Raw genomic sequence first — 20932 nt, 5'->3', positions numbered from 1 at the left:
TACAGTTTCCCGGTGCAAGTTGTGTAGGCTGAAAGTGGGGTGAAAAAAGAGGAAAAAGATGCCTGGTGCTGCCTTCAGCCTCCGCTCCCCTCCAGCCCCACCAGCCTGGCTCTGTGGCTGCTCCGGCACTTACCTGGTCCCAGGGGTCCCGTCCTACCCTTGAGTGCTGTGCAGGAGCTGGGTGTTATCAGGCAGGAACACGCCCCAACTGCCCTCTTCATGCCAAGCACCTCATCCTGTGCTCTCGCTCTCTTTTTCTCTCTGTAAAACAGGAAACGTTGCAGCTGCGGCCGAGCCCCGGTTCCTGTCGGTGCTCGCAGCCCGGCTGCGGGACACGGGCCCGGCTCACTGCGGGATTGGGCTTATCTGGGGAGCCCAGAGTGCCCAGCCTGGCTCTAAGCAGAGCCAGCAGTTATCTCCTGGGGCATCTCCCCTTGCTGGTCTGACACAAAGGTTGAGCGCTGGCTCATGGAACTGCTTGTGGCACTCGGTGACGGAGTTTCCCTGAGCAGCTTTGGGGCAGAGAAATCCAGACTTAGGGAAGTACAGTAATGCTATTATTTTAAGGCTTCTTGCAGATTGGAAAGAGGAAAAAGAGGGTGTTTTGGCAGCTGAGGAGAGGTCGGGAATGGCAGAAATTCGTTAAGGTCTTTAGAGAAGTGAAAGCTTCCTTAATGCAAATCAGGAGGAGGTCACTTTAGCCAGCTGGGCACTGATAAAGGCTCCATGCCCTGATAAGGGCTCCCTGCTTGTGCACGTGGAGAAGGAACACCCAGAAAAACAGAGATCTCAAAGTAACATTGGATTTATTTTTACAAAGACCGGCATGGAAGGGATGCGTGACAAAAAATGTCCAGGTTCAGAGACTCTCTCATGGCTTTGGGTGATTTGTGCTGCTTGGCCCAAACCCTGGTTCTGGGCCAGGGCTCAGCTGTCTCGGTGGCTTTGCAGTTTCTGCAGGTTGAGCAGGAATCCTGCCGCTGAGCAAGACACTGGCAGCCGATGCTGCTGCAGGGCCTCTGAAGGGCCTCCTGGTTGGAAAAAGCCCTTTACAAGAATCCATTACTAAAAAGGACATTTTTGTGCTGTTACAGACTCCTGGAGTGTCCTGTCCCAGGCTGCCAGCACAGGGATGCCCCAGTGGTGTGGAAAGGGGCACCCAAGCAGCAGGGTTAACACCCAAATCCCTCACGCTTGGTCCCGGGTGTCCCCGCACAGTTCCAGGGTCTATGTTACGTTCTCCTGACATTTTCCAAGTGGTAGCTGCTCCGGATGATGGAGTCGAGGAATTCTGGGGCTAAGCTGCGGATGAGGAGCATGCTGCTCACTGCCCGGGGCGGGTAGCGCACCTCCCGCTGGCGCAGGGCTCCGCCTCGGATGATCTCCAGGGCACACTCCTCCTTTGGGGCCGGCTCATCCGGGATAACGTGCGAGACGGCGCGCACGGCGCTCTCTGCAAGGGAGGGGGGACAGGCACGTGTCAGGTGGGGGCACTGCCACCGGCACCACCAGCTCACTCAGGGTGTCAGGGGCATCCTCAAACCAACAAACTCTGGGGATCGGACCTATTTGACAAGGCTTAGAACACTGAAAAGAACAATTATGGGATGCCCTTCCCTTTCCTTTCCACCTCTTGAGCGGCCACAGGACCTCCCCTGGGTTCCCAGTGGGGCTGAGCTTACCTGTGTTGATGTAGCCCAGGATGCAGAGTGTGATGGAAACATTGACCTTGTCTATGATGAGTTCCTGTCTCAAGGAGCTGAAAAATCCATCTAAGGCGAACTTGGTTGCGGAATAGGGAGCAGTAAATGGGCCGCCAATTCTACCTGGAGCAGAGGCACAGTGCTGGGGTTCAGGTACTGGGCAGGCACCAGGCTACACAGACACAATATAAACCTCCCAGAGGACTTGAATTGTGCTGATTGATCTAAATCATGTGCTGATCCAGCTCTCTGCCTTGTCGCCCTTATCCTGCCTTTTGAAGAACAGTCTCAGCAGGGATCCCTGGCAGGCAGAGGAGGGGCTGTGGGCAGGGGGACCTTGGCCCCCGTGAGCTCACCTGCTATGGATGAAACCACGATGATGCTGCCCTCGCTCTCCTTCAGCATGGGCAGGGCAGCTGTAGCCAAGGCCACGTAGCTCACGAAGTTGATTTCCATGAGCTTTCGTACGTGCTCAACGTCCCCGTTGAAGTAGGTGAAGCCGCTCTGGCCGATGTGGTTCAGGATGAGCATGTCCAGGCCACCTGGGGGCAGAGCAGGTTTGCCACGAGCACCCATCATCCAGACCAGGCAGCCTCTTGGTGGCTGGGATGTGCTGTGGGGTGAGGAGGGGCAGCTCCACAGCACCTACCCCAGGTGTTCTCAGCCTCCCTCAGCAGCTCCTCGGGCAGGGTGGGGCTGTCCATGGAGCCGCTGACGTAGCGGGCAGAGGCAGCACCGAGCTCCAGGCATCGCTTCACCACCTGGGGGGATAGAACGGGGTTGGATGGGTTCCTCTGCAGGGAACCCCCCATCCCAGGCTGTTCCTGTCTTTGGCCAGACAGGGCTCGTGCTGGGGAAGGCCTGGGGTGGATCTGTGGGGTACCAGGCGTTCCCGTGTGCCTGGGCTGGGGTGAATATCCACATCCAGCCCAGCATGCCATTTACTTTCTGCAGCTTGGCCTCTGTCCGTGCAGTGAGCAGCAGGTGGGCCTCCATCCGTGCCAGGTGATAAGCCATCTGCTCCCCGATGCCGCTGCTGGCTCCCGTCACGATCACCCGCTTCCCCCGGAGCATCTCTGCAGAGGAGGGTGCAGAGCTCAGAGCTGGCACAGCCCTGTCCCTGTGGCTCCTCTGTGTCCCTGCCACCCTCGTCAGACCCCGCTGGAGTCTGATCCCTAATCCCAGTTTGGTGGGGAGCATGTGTGAGGCTCGAGCTCTGCACCCAGCCTAGCCTGGGAGCAGAGAGAGTTGATCAACAAAAGGATTAAATGTTTAAAGTGGGAAAAGCGCCTGTTTCCCGAATAAGTCATTTGCAGAGGTCAGGCACGGTGTCCCAGCAGAGCCAGTGTAATTCCATGAGTTTTTCCTGGGCTCTGACCCCTTGCCCAGGGGCTGTCTGCCCTCCCAGCCCTCCTGCTCTGACAGGCCCTTCCAGGTGCCTGTGCGTGGCACACGCTGCCCCTCTGGCAGCAGCCTTGCTGCTGTTGTAAAGCCGGTTTTCCCCAGGACTTACCTTCATTGAAGTTCTCAGATGCCGAATAAAAATAAAAGGCCAATGCTGCTCCCAACAAAGGGATGAAAACCTTCAGGAGCAATCCCATCCCTTTGCAGAGGTGCAGGCAGGAATGAGGCGAGCCCCACAGGGAGGTGAAGGTGGCTGGAGGTTGCAAATGAGGCTGGGAAGTTTTGAGCTCGTTCTTATCTCGCGCAAGTTTGCTGGTATCAGTTGGAACTTTTCTTTGCCCTGCCAGTGATTTAGCAAACATTAACCTAATGAAGAGCGTGGCTTTGGACTTTAGGCTGTCCTTTTGCACCTTTGGCCTGCCAGGAATGTCAGGTGTGCTTTCTGAGAGCGCTGAAGGGAAGGCAGCGAGCAGCGTCCAGCTCCACAGCGCGGTGGGGATGTGTTTTGGTGGCTGCCCTCGGGGCTGGGACAGCAGTGTCCCCTCAGAACTGACATCCATGGTGTGAGTGGACATCCCTCTCTCCCCACTCCTCATCTAAACCAGGAGCAACCCTTCCCTTCCTTGCTGGCTGCCACAAGCATTTACTGATCAGCGCTATCTCTGTTGTACAGGTTCATATCAGTACCTGGAGAGAAAAGGGCTGGCAAAGGTTACATTTTCCGACCATTACTGATGGTTCTGGTTTATCCTCTGGGATATCACCATGGGTATTATACTGACAGTTTGTTGGGTGGCTCCTACCCCTGAAAAGATCACTTTTGAGGAATCCATGAATTGCAAAAGGCAGTAAAAGAGCCAAGTGGATGAATAAGAAAGAAAGATCTTCAGCTTTCTCAGTGTTGTGGTACTGCTCAGCATCTGCTGGGCAGATGGCAAATGGGTTTGAGAGTAATTTTTTGAAAGTTTAAAGGGCAGAGCCCACTCTGTGTGTGCTGGCTTGTGTCGGTGATCCTGGGGTAAGGAGAAGAGAAATTAGGAAGAAATCCTTCCCTGTGGGGGTGGGGAGGCCCTGGTACAGGGTGCCCAGAGAAGCTGTGGCTCTCTCTGGATCCCTGGAAGTGTCCAGTGGAGCTGTGCCCATGAACAGCTGAGGAAGGCGATAAACCCCCCCCAGCACACGCAAAGCTGTCCGGTTAGTACACTTTATTAACAATTAGCTTAATAATTAGTTTTCGGCGGCCGGGCGGGGCGAGCAGGGCACGGAGCCGCCGCTGCGGGCCCCGCTTTGTCCCTGCGGGTGCCGCCCGCGCATCGCGAACCGGAGGTGGCGATGCCGGGACAGGGAGAGGGGGTGCCCGGCGACCTCCCCCCTCCCCCCCGGTGGCCGCGGCTCAGTGCGGAGGGCGGGGGGCGCCGGGGGCCGCGGGCAGGCGGTAGCGGCTCCGCACCAGGTAATCGAGGAGCTCGGCGGCGCAGTCCCGCAGCAGCAGCGGCAGCCGCGTGGAGCTGTAGCGGTAGTAGAGCTCCCTCCGGCGCAGCGCCGCGCCCTTGAGGATCTCCAGCGCGCACTCGTCCCGCGGCGCCGGCCGCTCCCGCAGCACCTCCGCGGCGGCGCGCACTGCGCGCTCTGGGGGCCGCATCAGCGCCGGGCACCCCCGGGGGGCGAGGGGAGAGAGGGGACCCCCGGGGGCGCACCGGGGGATGAGGGGAGAGCGGGCCCCCGAGGGGGTGTTGGGCTGTGCCAGCCTGTAGGCAGCGCCCGGTTTTATGCGGCTTGGGGGAAATAAGTGACTTTCGAGGCTGTTTTTTTGTGGCAGAGAGGTGCGATCCCCCAGAGGCGCTGAGGCCCCGGCAGAGGGGTGGGGAGGGGCAGGAGGAGGAGCTGGGATGGGGGTGCTCAGCCCCTGAGCAGGGGTAGGAATAGCACTGCTCTTACCGGTATCGATGAAGCCGAGGATGCAGAGCGTGATGGAAACATTAATGCTCTGAATGGCGAATTCCTGCCTCAGGGAGCTGAAAAATCCATCCAGGGCAAACTTAGTCGCAGAGTAGGGGACGGTAAAGGGAAACCCGACTTTACCTGGGCACAGAGCGAAGTTCTGTGTTAGCACAGGAGGCTGTTCTCCCTGAGCCTCTCTTTTGCCCTTCATCAGAAAAAGTATTTTACCCAAAGGGAGTTTACAGTCAGTCAAGTGTCATCCTGGCACCTGAACAGCAGCATTACAAATATTCTTGTTGGCTTCCGGCTCTCAAGGCCAAAGCCGTGGCTCACATCTCTGCTTAGGTCACAGGCAGTCCACAGGAACCACAAAACCCTCAGTGGGGAGAGATGGAGCAAAGCTGAAACTCTTGTCCCTGGACACTGAGCTGCTCACCAGAACACTGGCCAACATAGCAGCTGTGAGGTTTTATTGCAGCACTGGCCAAAAAGCAAAATGGGGTAATTGGATTGATCAGAAAACAAATTCCATCAAGAGAATCCCAAACCGATCTGGGTTTGGGTGTTGGGGCTGGTTTTGGTGGGGTTTCTGAGTGTTAGGCAGTTAGGGCTCCTTTAGGATGCCTGGTGTCTCTGTGTGCTCCCTCTGACAATCAGCCCAGGTGCCTTTTGAGAGAGTCCCATGTCACCAGCCAGGTGAAACTCCCCACTCACCTGCCATGGATGAAACCACCACAATGCTGCCCTCGCTCTCCTTCAGCATGGGCAGGGCTGACGTGGTCATGGCCACGTAGCTGAGGAAGTTGATTTCCAGGAGCTTTCGTACGTGCTCAACGTCCCCATCAAAAAAGCCAAAGTAGGATGCACCGACGTGGTTAAGGATCAGCATGTCAAGGCCTCCTGCAAGCAGAAAAATGGGTATTAGTGCTGGGGGGAAGAGGGCTGCAACCAGCAAAACAACATTTTCTGGGAGCAGAATTAGTGTAATCCAAGGAAATCAGGTTTTTGGGTCAGAGCTGCGGCCTGTTATCTCCGGAGCGGGGATGCAGCCTGGATGGTGGATACCAAGTAAATATTTTGTTGTGATGTATTTTCTTTAGTTAAAAACACAAATACCATGGCCCAAGGGAGATCACCCCTGAATTGTCTGTGGGCCGGGGAGGGAGAGGGAGTGCTCCACACGGAGCTGAACTGGTGCATTTCTGCAGCCGTGACCCCTGGCCCTGGCACTGAGCTGATGAAATCCAGGGCTGGGAGACTGCAAGAGGATGTCAGGAGGCCACAGAGCTGAAATTGAGAGCGCAGTTCAGTTTGAGAGGCAGCAATGCAGGCAGAGGAGCAGGGCTGCGAAGGGCAGGATTAGGGGAGCATTCTTCCCGTCTCGCCCCATCTCTCCCGATTTTTTCTGCATGTGGAAAAAAGCAGGGCCGGGGGGGGAGGTGCCAGCACTGTGAGGAGCAGGTTGCAGACATACCCAGCGAGGTCTGTGCCTCCCTCACCACGTGCTGGGCGAAGGCTGTGTCCTCCATGGTGCCGCTGACGAACCGTGCCGAGGCTGCTCCCAGCTCCAGGCACCGCTGCACCACCTGCACGACAGCGCGGGTCAGCAGCGCCTCTGCCTGCCCTGGGAGCCCGCTGTGCTCTCTAGAGTGGGTGTCTGAGCTCCCTGTGATGTGTCCACACCTTAAACCAGCGGTTTGGAGTTTTGGGAGTGTGTTTGGAGCCTTGTGAGCTTCAAAGGGAGTCTGGAAAATGATTCCTTGGGTGAGCGCATTACCCGAGGCAGTCTGGCTCCTCCGTGCAGGCTGAGCTGCAGTTGCACGTGTGCAGGGGAGCAGGAGCCTGCCTAGCACTGCAGTGGAATGAGGGTGTGTGGGATGTGTGTGCATCAGTTCAGACACTGTAACGTGGAGTGCAGCGTGCTGTGTCTGCAGGAGGGGATTGCTGTGCGTGCGGGAGCTCCCAGAGCACAGGGGGGCTGTCACCGTGCCCGGCTGGGACCTGTGACTGTCACCATGCCTAGTTGGGGTCTGTGCCGTGGATGTTCCTGTGGCTGGGATGGGAGGTCACCTCCCTGTGTCTGTGTGAGCCCTGCCGTGACCACGTGAGAGTGCCCCGGTTGCCATTTACGTTCTGCAGCTTGGCCTCTGTGCGTGCCGTGATGAGGATGTGGGATCCCATCCGTGCCAGGTGGTAGGCGATCTGCTCCCCGATCCCGGTGCTGGCTCCCGTCACGATCACCCGCTTCCCTCGCAGCATCTCTGTGGACCGAGGCACAGCCGTTTAAGTTATCCAAATGCTATTAGAAAAAAACCTTAAAACTAAAAAAAAAAACAAACCCCAAGTGCCGTTCAGAATCAGCAGTTAACTGGGAGGTAAACGAGCCCGCGAGCGCAAAGCATCCGGCTCCCATCTCATGGAAAAAGCTGCGGAGCCGCTGCAGCTCCCTGTGGAATGCAGTGACACAGGGACAGCCCTTGACTCTTCCGGCAGCTTTTTCCACAAGCTGGGGCACAATTTATCAACGCCCCAACTATTCTGTAATAAAAACAATCCACTGAGTGCATGCTCCAAACTTTAACACTCACGCGCCACGTTTATTAACTCCTTTCCTACACCCAGGAAAATGGAGTGCTCGGTGCCCTGTCCCTCTCGCCCCCTGCCTCACCTGCTGCTCCCTCAGGAGGTTTTTCTGCATAGTCCTTGCTCAGTTTGGTTTCAGATCTTTGTTAAAGCAACTTCCCAGTATCTGCCACCACACAGAGGCTCGGATGTGGCTTGGTCCGAGCTCTGTCCGGTTTCTATGCAAAACACCCAAATGTGGCTTTTCGTAGTTTTTTCCTTAAAGACAGATTCACTTTGGATACTTACCCGGTTTGAAAGTGTCCCTCGCAGAATAGAACCAGAAGGCCAAAACCAATCCCAGAAAGGGAATGAGAATCTTTTGCAACCGACCCATCCCACTGTGGAGCCAGGAAATAAAGCATGAGAGAGAAGGAAGGAACAAAAAACCCTCTGCACAGCTGCTCCTGAGGGAAGCAGCAATGTGACCCTTTAAAAACCTGTTAGCGGAGGAGCTGCAGCTTCCAAAGCCCTGGAAAATCACGGGTGGGTGGATGGATAAGCCAAGCAAAAGCCTCTGGTTTGCTCCCCGCTGCTCGGCCTGGCCAGCAGGGCTGTTTGGGTTCTGCCTGGCTCTTTTCATATTTCCTGTCCTACGTTAGAATGCAGAATTTTGCACAACACCCTGGAAGAGGTGTGTCTTTGCTGAGCAGCATCAAGTTTCACTTGGAGAACATCAGAGGGAGCCCAGTGCAGGTGGTTAAACATTGTCCTTTACTCCTGCAGGCCCTGGACATGGCTGTGACCCGGCTCCGGCACTGGGGACACCCAGAGCCGGTCCTTTGCTCCCCAGGGCATGGCTGCTCTGTGCCCCAAAGCAGCTCCTGCCACTGGGATGCTGGCAGCAGGGACTCAGCAGCACATTGCACCCCAAACAGCCCCAGAAATGCTCTGCTGAGGCAGGGCTGAGTTTTTCATCTCATTTTTATTCATCTGGGAGCAGATGAGGGAGCAGGGGCTGAGCTGAACCCATCTGTGGGGTGCAGCCACCTTGGCCCCAAGGGGCAGTCTGGGCACAGGGAGGTTTGCAGGGAAACTCTGGATGTGTTTTCTGCAGAGACATCAGTGGCCTCGCTGCCGTGGTTTCTGCTGGGGGTTTTGCAAGAGCTTTGTTCTGACTTTTAAATGAGTATAATCTTGAGGAAACCCCACAGAACACCCTGTAGCTCCCTGAGCCTCAGCAGCAAATTCAATGCTGTGGATCTTGTGCCATAGGGATAAACCATGTCCCAGCTTTGGTGTGGGGCTGGGATCTCCATCCCACAGTACCAGTGATGGGGATATGCTGTGGGAGCTCCTGGAACTGCCTTGCCAGAGCCTTGGCCTCCTCTGGTGGGACAAAAGCTGTGTTTGTGGGACAGGAGCCTCATCTGCAGGGCAGCAGCTGCTCCGGGGTCTGATTTCTTGGGGCACAGCACTCTGCCCAACAGACTCAGAACCAGACAGAATCATTTAATGTTCTTTTCCCTTGTATTGCATCTTTAAAATGCAGGTGCTTTAATTCAGTGGTGTGCCTGCTAGGGCAGTGTTGCTCTCTGGCCTTGCTGCTGCTTTATGGATGATTTTTTCTGTTTCTGCCTTTCTGCTCCAGTCTCGACTTTCCCTCTGATAAGAAGCACTCAGCCAGATAACACCAGTGCAGTCACTCTGCTTTTCCTGCCTCCCTTTGCTTTGAACTTGGGTTGTGATCATGGGGCAACCATTTCATTCCTTGGCTATGGAAAAGAGAAGAAAATGAAGTAATTAACCAGATGTCAGATGTCTGCTGTGGCAGGGAGAGAGGCTCTTTCCAAGATATTTTAGTTTATTACTGGCATTAGTAAAGCAATAACCACCACCCTTTGTGCACCATCTGCAAGTGTGACGGGAAGGGATTGTGCTCTCTGCTCCCTGGTGGCACCAGGGGATGTGGGGATGGAGGCACTGGGGGGTCCCAGAGCCAACGCTGTGCCTGCCTTGCTGGTGGCAACGAGAATTGTGGGGTTGGGTTGGGGTTTTGCCAAGTAGCTGATAATAAAGGACTGAGAGATGGAATATTTTGGGCAAAACTGACCCCAGTTTTCCTGTAAAAGCAGTTTCAGTGCTGTTTGGTGTGCGGGAGGGGGCGTGGGGGGTGCGGGGCCAGGGCTGGGGTAGGAGCTGCCGGCTCTGGCCCCGCTGCGCTGCCCGCAGGGTTTGCTCCCATCCCTGCCAGGCTGCTGCTGCTCCTCACTCCCACTCGCGGCTTTTTCGGGCCTTGTTTTCCTCTGTGCAACTTAAGAACTTGTTTTTAACTTTTTCCTGGGGGCGGGGAGTGAGAGCAGGGCGGGGGGGCGGCAGGAGAGGGCTGTTGGGGAAGGGTTTTGTGATCCCAGCTGGTCCAACCTCGGCAGCGGCAGAGCCCAGAGCTGTGCCCGGCCCTGGGCCGGTGCGAGGGAGCCCTGCTGCTCCTGCAGCACCTCACTGGGGTGATCCTGGATGGATTCCCCTGCTGCAGGTCCCTCCTGGGTCCCGTCTGTGGGAGCTGTGCTTTCCAAGGGGATGCTCCTGCGCTGCTGCCCGCTCTGCTCGGGGCTTTCTCCGCTCCGGAGCTCGCGGGGAGGAACCGAGTCCGGGAAGGAAACTTGTTCTGACAACAAACTGGGAGAGGGGAGCTTGGAGAGCCCCTGGAGGAGGGAGCACGTTCCAGGGCACGGCTGAGGCTCGGGCAGGTTTGTGCAGGCAGCTCAAAGACTCAAAAACACTTTGCAGGAATTTGGATACCGTTGCTTTCTTTTCCTTTTTTGAGAGATATTTGGCTTTTTTCAAACCTTTATTAAATCTTGGTCAAATGCACAGGATTTCCCTTTTTCTTTTTTTTTCTTTCCCCTCTTGCTTTCCTTTATCTCATAGACATTAAAATATTATTTTTCCTACCCAGCTGTCCCAGTGCCCTTTTCCATGAACACAGCTCTAATTCCTTTCTTTACAGACAGGGCCATCATGATATAAAGGACTGTCCTCAGCTCTGCTTTTCTGCTTGCACATCCTGCAGAACCCCATCGCTGTCACGGTTACACCACTGGAAAAATGCACTCCCAGTCCCATGGGAGATGAGAGGATTGTAGGATGGGTTTGGTTTGGTTTGACATCATATTTCTACGTGCTGCTGGTTCAGAGAAAATACTGTAATGTTTAAGTCATTTCCAAACCCTAAATTTGCATTTTTTTCCCTGTGTGACCAAACTGGAAATTGCTGCCTTGCTATTTCATTGTTGGAACTGTGGCTGCTCTGAGCCTTGGCTGCTGTCCATGTTCCCAGTGCCCTTGGAGCTGCGTGGCTGAGGCTGATATGGTTATCTGCACCCCTAAATTTAGCCTGGCAGCTCCTGGAATATCCAGTGTCCACACTGCAAATAGCAAGTGAGGACTCTCTGAAGACATTCAGCTCCTGCCTTTGAAGTGTTGAGCTGTGAGGGGAGGGCTGCTGCTCTGAGTGGCCTTCAGCTCCATGGCATGAGGGGTGGGATGACAGCTTCAGGCTGAAACCAGATCTTTGAAGAGATAGGCACAGACAAAGACTGGCCAGATTTTGTGCCAGCTGCACTTTTTCTGAGGATTTAACGTACCGGGAAAGTGTCCCGTTTACAGGTTGGAATAAACCCGATTCAGACAAGTCTGAGAACAATAGAAATCAACCTCATGCAAACCCAGCAATGTAACTCAGCCCTGGGGCAACGTGTGGCCCTCCCCAGGAGTTTGTCCCTCAGGACTTGGGTTTAACTCAGCCTGAAATGCTCTCTGCCTCTCCCCAGCAGCTCGCCCGAGGTGTCCTCCCTGGTCCTGTCTGTGTGCCTTATCCCATCTGGTTTCTCTCTGCTCTATCCCAGTGTTTATAGTTAAACTTTGTCTCTGCAGTTCACCCGGGGGCTGTGGGAATGGCCCTGTGTGCTCTGGGGACGCTGTTTGCTGTGTCTGCGGCGTTGCTTTGCCCGGGCTGTGCTGCGGGTTGGTGCTGGGGTGCAGCTGTGGTGGGGCTGGGGAACAGGCTGGGCTGGAGGCTGTGCTGGGGTTTAGAGATGAGGAAGTTTTGCTGAAGCCTTTTACTCTGCTGTGTCAGGCCAGTTGGTCACTGGTCACCGCTGGAGTGGTGTCAAAGGGGTTACCAGGCCTTGTGCACACTGAATTTATTGTGTGGTTTAAATTAGACTTTATGTGGTCATTGTGGTAAAGCCAGTGATTAATACTCCTCTAATTCCCCCTGCTGAAGAGAGCCAGCCCTGTCTCAAGTCCCTGCAATCCCCTGGCGAAGTGGCAGCACGCAGGGCTGATGCTGTGATGTGTGTCTGGTTCCCACCCAGAGCCTGCAGCACGTCGGGAGGCAGGGCAGGAGCTTGTCCTGTGCAGGGGGGGGCCGGAGCAGGGCTGGGCTTTAGCTGTCTAATCCCGTTAGTGTCTTAGGAGCAGCTATTCTGACTGTTCACAACCCTCTTTGCTTTAAGCTCATCACCCCGGCACTGGAGCACTGGGAAGAGGAGGTGTGGGCAGCAGGGCAGGCAAAGCTGGGGTCCACGCCCAGGAGCGGGGGGAGCCAGCCTGGGCGGGCTCACCTGGAGCCCCCCGGTCACCTCGGCACTCAGGAGCTCCCTCTCCTCCCTTTTCAAGCCCCCCTTTCCCACGGGGCAGGATGAGACCCCTGGAACTTGCAGAGGAGCTCTGATCTTGGGGACTGAGGGGTGATGAGCAGCTCCCAGCTGCCCCGGGCAGGGCTGTGACTCTCACCTCGGTTTCATCTGTGGGAGTGCTGGGCAGGACAAACCCGACCTGGGGACGCTTCCATCCCTGATACAGCCACAGGCACCCCGCTCCCTGCTTTGTCTGTGCACCAAGCATGCCCCAGGGAATTCCAGCTCAGCCTTCCCTGTCCCTGAGGCCCTGCTGGAAATGTAAAACCTCTTTAAAAGCTGGAATTGGTAGGGAGGGAGGAGGACAGTGGGCGCTCCTCAGCTGATGGCTCCCTTCAGGCCTGAACTCTCGTGTTTTCCCATGAAACTTCCATTGGTACCAGTGAGGGGTTGGATTGTTCAGCCTTGCCAGAGTCCAAAGGGGTGGTTACAGAGTAAATGAAGTATTTCTCAAAGGCTATTTAAATTAAAATATACTTTTAGTTGAGGAAAAGGTACTTTAAATTTGATTGAAAGCTTGAGCAGGGTTTTTGTGCAGATACTGGGTAGGATTCTTTCTCCACTCTCTTTGTTTTGGTAACAGAAATAATTGTCAACAAAATGAGTTGTGGGTATTATGAAAATGAAGTTGTGAATTTCATCTGTATTCTGACATCTTCAGGTTCTGATCTTACCTTGTGCAGCTCTGGGAGTGCGTTGGGCACTGGGGTCTGGCAGGGGTTTTTCATTTCCCATGGTCCAGTGTTTGGCTCAATTGTTTTGCTTTTAGCTGGAGAGTGGCACATGGCTGGTGCGTCTCCCAGTTTCTTTGCAAGGTGTGTATCCTGCTACTCCCCCTGCCCTGCTGGTGTGTCTTTGAGCAGATAAAGAGGATTTTCTGCCCTGGTCAGGAGCGGCAGGGCCTGTTTCCCTGCCCTCCCTCCCAAGTGTGGTCAGGATCACTCAGCTGTGGCTGCCTAGAGAATTTATTTGACTGACATGACACAGTCCCACATGCAACAGATTCTTGCTGAGCCCCAGAACAATTTTTAAATAGGTGAAAGTCCTCTAATGATTCTGGCAGCGCTCTGAGTAGAGCCTGAAGCTTGGAACAGTTTCCACACCCTCCAGCCTGACTGTGCCATCTCTGGGTTTTTCCATCTGTGACACCCTGTGACGCTGGAAGCCAATATTACTCTGCACAATTAGGTGTCTGTGATGGCTTTGAGAAAGATCCCAGGAAAGGTAGAAGGTTTTTGGTTTGAAGGTTTTTAGCTTTGCAGCAGCTGGAGCCTGTTGGAGGATTGCTGGGGCAAGAACTGGGTTTTTATTTATTTTAAACCATTCTGTGCACACGTGGCCATGGCAGAGACACAAATCTGTGCCACTGAACCCAGATAACCCCTGAAGTACGACTCCAGCTCGGGGCATGTGGCACCCATTGCACAAATGCCACCTCCTCCCCAGCTGGCCCCTTCTGGGAAGGAGCAGCTGCCAGAGGAGAGGGACAGACAGAACAGACCCCAGAGCAGCCTCCCTGGGTGTTACGGGCAGGGGCAGCCCCCTCCTGCACTGTCCCCTGGACTGTGCCCCTCAAAAGGAGCCAGAGGTGTGAGCAAAACCTCTTTGCAAATCAACACGAGAAGGCTTTGAAAATAAATGCAGCGAGAGAGAGCACTGGTACCATATAAAATATTTATTGATCTTGCAAAATGGTGTAAAATGCGTCCGTAAGAAAAATAAGAAACCATGCTGTGCGTCGTGCACAGGTTCATACCAACAAAAGGTATTTTTTCCCACTGCTGCACAGCAGCAAATATAACCCTTCACTTCTGGCGAGTCTCACACGTGCAGTCTCCCTCAGCCGAGCCTTCTCTTCGTGCTGGAACCACCTGGGCGGGCGGGGCCGCGGAGTCTCTGCGGTGCTGAGCCGGCCTAGGACGCGTGGTGCCGGGTCACCAGGGCCCTGTGCAGCGCCGGCGGCTCCTTGCCCTTGTCCAGCACCAAACCCTCCCGTGCCGGCGGGACCCGCTGCTCCCGGGGCGCCGCCGGCTTGGCCTTCTCCTCCTCCTCTATCCTGCCCTCGGAGCTGAAGGGGCTGCACACGGTCTCCACCAGCCCGATGACCACCCCAAAGAACGCCAGCACGCTGCCCAGCATGTACAGCTTGATCATCTTCCTGTTGGGCTTCTGGCTGAGCATTTCTTTGGCGAAGGGGATCAGCTCGTGCATGGTTTCCATTTTAGCTTTGCAGCAGCAGGTTTAGATGTCAGTTCTGGAAGAGAAGAGAGAGGGACGTGAGTTAAATCCAGCTGCTTTGGTGGCAGAAGTCTCCGGGCTGCCCGAGCTCCCCGCAGACCCCCGGCTGTGCTTTAAATGGGGATCGGCGATTTTTGCTGAAGGTTTGCTTCAGGAAAACGCATCCACCCTGTCCCCGCGGTTCCCGGTACAGAGCAGACTCTCCCCAGCCGGGCTGCGGTGAGAGGGGGACACAGCTGGTCCCACGCGTTTTGCACAGCGTTCCCCGGCCCATCGCGTCCCACCCCACTGCATCCCCATGGCCTCCCCATCCCCTCGCCCCCCTCACCGGCGGTGTTGCTGCGGGGCCGTGCCGTGCCGTGCTGTGAGCGCTGCGGGGCCGGGCTGTGCTGTCGCTGTCGCGGCCGCTCCGTTGCAGCTGCTGCCCGGAGCCGCCGCCGCCGCCTTTTATCGCTGCCGGGCCGGGCGGGGCGGGGGCCGGGCCGGGCGCGGGGCCCGGAGCTCGGGCCAGCCTGGCCCCCCCGCCGCTTGGCAGCTCCTGCCCCTAATCCGGCCAGATGGAAAAAAAACCCTCACTTTTTTTTTTTTTTTTTTTTTTTTTTAGACCCTTCCCCCTCCCCTTTTAAAATTTTTTTCTTCTTTTTTATCTCTTCCTTCCATTTCTCCTTCTGTTCCTCCTTCCACTTCTCCTTTTTCTCTTCAAAAACTTGTGGTTTTACCCCTCCAAAAAACACCCCAAAATTGTCTCGAAGTCTAATTGTCGAACCAGAGATCTGATGCCTGACCTGCTGTGCAGCTCTGTACCTGCTTCTGCAATAAATATTTAATATGTTAATAGAAGCTTTACTGAGTGCCTGGGAGGGAGGGAGAGGGTCTGTGTCCGTAACTCCCAAAACAGGGCAACGTTTGGATCCACGGCTTGGGGCTGTGTGTGGCCAGTTCGGCAAAATGTCCCTGCCTTGGTGCCCATTGTCGCGGTGAAGTGGGTGAGAAAATGCCCCAGGGAAGCACAGGTCGGGTGTCACCCAGGCCAAGGTGTGACGGTGTTGGGGAAAGGTTTCTACGGGTGGCTCATGGCGAAGGGAGCCTTTCCCAGGTGATGCTGCGGTGTGTGACAGCCCTGATTTCCCGGGAGTGAGAGAACAGTTGGAAACTCCAAAGCTGGAGGAAGTTACATCAACTTGTTAAGACCCGATCTTCACTTTTCCCGCACTTGATGCTGAGTGTCTGTCACCCCCTTTGTGTCACTCCTGTGTCACCTGCAGGACGGTGCTGTTTCCATCCTGGGTAAAGCAGGAGGCCGCTCTGCTTGCCTGGATTGCAGGAGGGAGTGTTGCACCAGTGACCCCCGGCATTACTGATGATGCCAGAATGATTGCATCATCACCACCACCATCATCTGCTCCCGCTGCAGGGTCCATCAGAGCACCGACCCTGCTGTGGCTGCAAGAATCCTGGATATTCCACACCCATCTCAGCAGCTGCTGAGCTCAGAGAGCCGCTAAAGCCACAAGAAGTTGCTGGGATGTACAGCTTTTGATTTCTAGCAGATGATGGACTCTGGGACAGATTTCTTGTCTGATCCATATGGCTGCTGATGGGAATTGCTCTGCCAGGGCAGTGTATAGAAATTAAAATACAAGTTGATGCAATAGCAACAATTTTAGAGAGAGACTGGTGCATGTGGAAAGAGGTAAAGCTCAGAGGGAGCCTTCAAAGGAGGCTGTAAAGGAGGTTGAATCCCTTGGTGAGGCGCAGCCCAAGGGTCAGGCAGCCCCCAAAGCATCTGGAGAAGAAGGGGGCTTGTCCTCAAACCAGGGAGGGATGAAGGGAGGTTCCCTGACTTCCTGCTCCCGGCACGTGGAAGACAGGGCCTGAGGCACAGGGAACGTGGGTGTGATGCTCCTGAGCTGGGTTTTGTCTCAGCCCACGCAGGGGAAACCTCCAGTGACGGAAATAACTTGTGACGGGAGTGGCTGGTGCTGTGTTTGCCCTTCCTGCCCCTGCGATCCTCCAGGTGAGGAGTGTCCTCCCTTCCTCCCCCGCTGTTGATGCCCCACACACTGCTTGGTTCCCTGCCCTCGAGAGTACGGGCACTGCCGACCCGCCCCAAAAAAGGACGCGCTCCTTGAATTTGTGGGGTTTTTCCCCTTCCTCTCTGAGCTGTGCCGCGGGGTTGCGGGGCAGTGAGTCAGCCCCGCTCCTCACATCCCGCACGTCCCGGGGAGGCTGAGGCTCCCCCTGCCCCCGCAGCAGCAGAGCGCTCCAAGGAAAGCTTCTAGTGAAAACTTGGGGTTTTGTTGCAAGTTTTGAGTCTGCTTAGGAAATTGTATTGCAAGACTGGCTGTAAAAGTTGCTAAAGACTTGTCTATCCCTCCTCAGCGTCTGGCGTCTTTTACTTTAAATAAAAGGTCCTTATCTTCTCTGCCAACTTGGCAGCCGAGGTTGCAGCTGATTCCTGCGTTTGGGCTGTGTTTTTTCTCTTCTGCAACACTCAGAAAAATGAGCACTGGAGAAAAGATAGCTGGAGGAGCCAGCAGCCAGACAGGGGAAGTTCAAGGTCACCGCCGGCTCTTTGGGGGTCATTGTGCTGACCCTTTTCCCAGCACGAAGGGAGAGGCAGGGGCTGCCCCGGTCCTGCTCAACCCCAGCAGTGTCTGAGCTGCACCTGGTCCCTGACACAAAGGTCACTGTGAAGTGTTGGAATTGTGACATTTCACCTAAAAAAGTGATTTTTGGTTGGTTTTGGGTTTTTCAGGCAGGGTTTTTGTTGCCTGCTGAACCTTGTATTTGCAAGTCTTTCCTGAGGGCTGGGAAGGGTATTTTTGTTCATTAAATACTGATGGAGATGTCCATGCATTCCCAAAATGCTGGAGCTGGAGCTTTTGGGATAATAGAGAGCTCAGGATAATTTTGAGCATTAAGCAATCATCTGATAATCATCTCTGGCAAACACTTCTCATAGCAGCACTCAGATTGTGTTGATCTAATTTAACAATATCCAATTCAATTTTGGTTTAGATTTCAGTAACAAAGTCTGTGCAAGCTCGTTGTGTGGACATTTAAATTGAATTAAGTGTGGATAAAACGATTAATGATTAACAGTAAATTAGACTAATTTTAGCTGTTCTAAATCTTATTTAGGAGAGTCTACATGTGGATGTTGTCAGGTTTAATAGCAACTTTAATTAAACCAGGCTTTGTGACTGGGGGAACTGCACAAGTTTAACGTCATGGGGGGGAAGAGCTCTGTCTGAACTTCCAAGGCAAAGTCAGCAGCCGAGGCTTAACCTAAATCTGGCCGGGAGGGGAAGCTGGGATGTTCGACAGCTCAGGGGGGATGATGCTGCACAGCCGCCCGGAGCTGCCAGCTCGCGGAAATCTGCTTAGAATTGCTCTGGCGGAGGGCGCAGGTGATGCTGAGCTGCAGCCTCTGCTGCATCGGGGTGTCTCTCCCAAATTTCGGTCTCCTCCTGGCTGGCTCTGCACGGGGACAGCCTTGGCGGCTCTCTGGGAGCGCTGCCCTGGCCGTGGGTGGACATGCGGGAGCGAGGAGCGCTCCCAGCCCCGGGGAGGGAGGCTCGGCTCCGGTTTCAGCCGTGCCGGGGCCGGCACCGCTCCGCGCTGGCACCGCGGCCCTGGCAGGGCTGGCAGGCGCTGGGCACGCCGAGGGTGCGTGCTGGAGGCTCGGGGAGGAGGAGAACTGCCCTGAAAGGGGCTGGGAGGGAAATGGAGCTGCCCCTCCTGCCAGAACACCTCCATAGGAAGCTCCAAGGAATTCCCAGGACAGCTGATCTGCTGGGGCACAGGCTGCTGTAGGTGGTGTCACCCTGAAACACTCGAGGGCATAAGGACAGGAAAAGGAAAGGAAAGCCTAAAGCCCAGCAAGCCATGTTAAAGATCTGTCCTATTGAAAGTGAATAAAGTAAAATAAAACCTGCAAAAATGCAGGTTTGGCTCCATGGGCCTGGCTGTGCCTGCTTGGGCTGGGCCCAGAGGAGGCTCCCCCAGGCTGTGACGGGCACAGAGCGAAGACAGCTCTGGCCACGGGGCCGGGCCGAGGTGACCTGGTCACTGTGGTGTCTGAGGAGCGATTGCTGCCCTGGACAGGTCACAGAGGCACAGCCACCGGGACTTTGCTGCTGGGTACCCAATATTGCCCTGTTTTGTGCAGTTTTGCACCCGGGTTCCAGCCAGTCTGGCCACGTTCTCATCTCACCCCAAATTCTGAATCCAAATTTTATTTTTCTTTGCTTCATCTTGTTTACATTGGAAAGACATTCAAACAGAATGAGCTCAATGCTTTTCTGCAAGAGCTCTGAGTCTGGGGGCCCCCCCGACCTGGTCACGAGTCCAGTCCCACCCTGAGTGGCACCTTGGCCTCGATGGCCACTGGAAGCCCCTTCCCACCAGCCTGGGCTGTGGTTCTGGGCTTTGCAGGGTCATGGAAGGGATCTTGAGACAAAACACTTGCCTCTTGGTGCCATGTCCTCGAGTGTGGCACAGCCTCCCCTCAGGGGGCTTGGCAGGAGCACGAGAGCTGGACAGAGGTGTTGCCTCATCTCCCACAAGGCCAGGAGTGCACAAGGGACGGGCACTGCTGGACTTTGTCTGGGATGAGTGTGAGCTCCACGGGCTGTGCTCACCCCACAGCCCAGCCAGGGAGGGAGCAAAGGTGGGCCCAGACTCTGAGTTTTAGCTGGGCAGCTCGAACCCCTGCACAGCCAGGCCCCTGCTCCAGTTGCAGCACTTGGGGGAGGCTCAGCTGGCAGCCAGGAGCAGCAAAGAGCGTGTCCTTTGTGTCAGTCACACACAAGGAGAATCTGTGCCTTAAAGGGGGGGGGTCTTAAAATACCCCATAAAAACTTCTGCCCTGGATGTTGCAGGGGGAGGCAGGGTTGCTGTGGGGGGCAGTTGCTGGCTGGCACCAGGGGTGCAGAATCCCCTCCATTCCACCACCTGGAAAAGCCAAAACCCTCCAGAGGGGAGCTGGATGCTTTCCTAATGGAATATTTTCCCGTTTAGAAAACAGGGACGTGAGAAAAATAACTCTGTTCCCCTGCAAGGATAATTTTATCAAGGTCCCGGTGGGAAGCGGGCGCAGTCCCAGCCTGTGCCCTGCCAGCTCTGCACCGTGTCCCTGTGTGCCTGGGGAGCCTGTGCAGCCCAGCCCCTCCCGCTCCACGGGGGATACTGGGGGACTCTGTGCCGACCCGTCGTGGCTCAGGGCACAGGGAACTCCATGGGGTGGGGGAAGGAGCTGGGGCGGAAAAAGGAAAACCCAATTTAAGGGCAAATCCTGAGCCTTTGCTTTGCTGTACAGCTGCTGCGTGGCTCCTGAAGGGATTTGGGACAACTGCTCTGCTCCATCGCTGGGCTGGGGCTGGAGCAGGCGCTGAGCTCTGTGCTGGGCAGAACTGTCCCCTCCCTGGCAGCTCGGGCCATGTCCCAGCTGTGCCTGCAGCTGGCACCGGGCAGGGGCTGCAGGGCTGCAGAGGGAGGCTGGGGTCACAGGGCTGCTGCCCTTTGGAGCCAGCTCCCAGAGTTACTGAAATTTAGACCTGAAGTGGGTCAGTGGTGTTTCAGTTCAAAGTTTTATTTGCTTTCAGAGCAGGTTTTCAGAACATAAATTGGGATTTTGTCAGGAATTCCTGAAATGCTTTTAAAGGAGATCTTGTTAATTAGCAGAGCCAGTGCTGTAAATCATCTCTGCTGGAATAAGGAGGTGGTTTGCAGGTCAGGTTTGAATTAAAATGGGAAATGAAAAGATTAGCTGGAAGGAAACCTGTTTTATTACTAGTATCAGTAATCTTGCAACTGAGTTGTCAAGAAGTTACAACATGAGACATAATTTCTTACCCCTGACAAAACCTTCCCAAGTTTTCCTCTTCCCAAGCAGCTTCAGGGTTCCAGTTCCATGTCCCGTGACTCTTCCAGGATTTTCCCACGAGGGTTGCAGGCACCTGACAGGACTCACACAGGCTGTGCCTGCCCAGTGATGGGAGGTTTCATCCCAGCTCTGGGAAGTGGGGAGCTGGAGGGGCTGGGAGTCCGGAGTCTGCCCTCCTCTGTGCCAAGATCCTGCTTAGCATAAGCAAATTATCCCTCTGCCCATTTTTTTTCCATTGTAAAGCAGCTGCTTGTGCAGCAAATGTGCTTTCAAGAATTGTGTTTCAGATATTTGTTAATCCTTCAATGAAAAATGTCACAGCAGCATTAAGTATTGTTCAGTTTTTGTATGCTTGAAGTGTAAAACCATCCTCAAGCAGCATCCTTTTCCTTAACGGAGGTTTTGCATTTCAAGAAGAAGAGAGAAGTTAAAAACTAACTGAACACGAACATTCCCGCCTGGCCAGCGGGTGTCACAGCAGCTGAATCCAA

The 20932-nt window shown here is 55.1% G+C and overlaps 3 protein-coding genes across 3 annotated transcripts; all 3 read right to left on the bottom strand.

The window, feature by feature from the left end:
- Positions 1–1232: 1232 nt before the first annotated feature.
- On the bottom strand, positions 1233–3304 carry LOC309581564 (11-beta-hydroxysteroid dehydrogenase 1-like; the record flags this gene model as incomplete). The annotated part of the gene is made up of 6 exons (XM_082296236.1): positions 1233–1453; positions 1683–1826; positions 2060–2245; positions 2353–2464; positions 2649–2779; positions 3217–3304. 6 exons carry the CDS (start codon positions 3302–3304, stop codon positions 1233–1235), a joined length of 882 nt encoding a protein of 293 aa, XP_082152362.1.
- A 1196-nt stretch (positions 3305–4500) lies between these two features.
- On the bottom strand, positions 4501–8007 carry LOC309581563 (11-beta-hydroxysteroid dehydrogenase 1-like; the record flags this gene model as incomplete). Its single annotated transcript, XM_082296235.1, has 6 exons — positions 4501–4736; positions 5046–5189; positions 5763–5948; positions 6523–6634; positions 7179–7309; positions 7920–8007. 6 exons carry the CDS (start codon positions 8005–8007, stop codon positions 4501–4503), a joined length of 897 nt encoding a protein of 298 aa, XP_082152361.1.
- Positions 8008–13973: 5966 nt separating this feature from the next.
- Positions 13974–14970, bottom strand: G0S2 (G0/G1 switch 2). The gene is made up of 2 exons (XM_082296238.1): positions 14880–14970; positions 13974–14567 (listed from the first exon to the last, which is right to left on the bottom strand). The coding sequence occupies exon 2, from the start codon at positions 14531–14533 to the stop codon at positions 14228–14230; it is 306 nt and encodes a 101-aa protein (XP_082152364.1). The 5' UTR covers positions 14534–14567; positions 14880–14970; the 3' UTR covers positions 13974–14227.
- Between the last annotated feature and the right edge of the window lie 5962 nt (positions 14971–20932).

The sequence above is a fragment of the Coloeus monedula genome, assembly GCF_965178545.1.
Source record: "Coloeus monedula genome assembly, chromosome: 23".
NCBI lineage: Eukaryota > Metazoa > Chordata > Aves > Passeriformes > Corvidae > Coloeus > Coloeus monedula.
This window is presented reverse-complemented; position numbering and strand designations above follow the sequence as displayed.

Excerpts from the sequence above, each read along its gene's own strand:
- G0S2 (XM_082296238.1), bottom strand. The coding sequence starts at position 14,533 with ATGGAAACCATGCACGAGCTGATCCCCTTCGCCAAAGAAATGCTCAGC.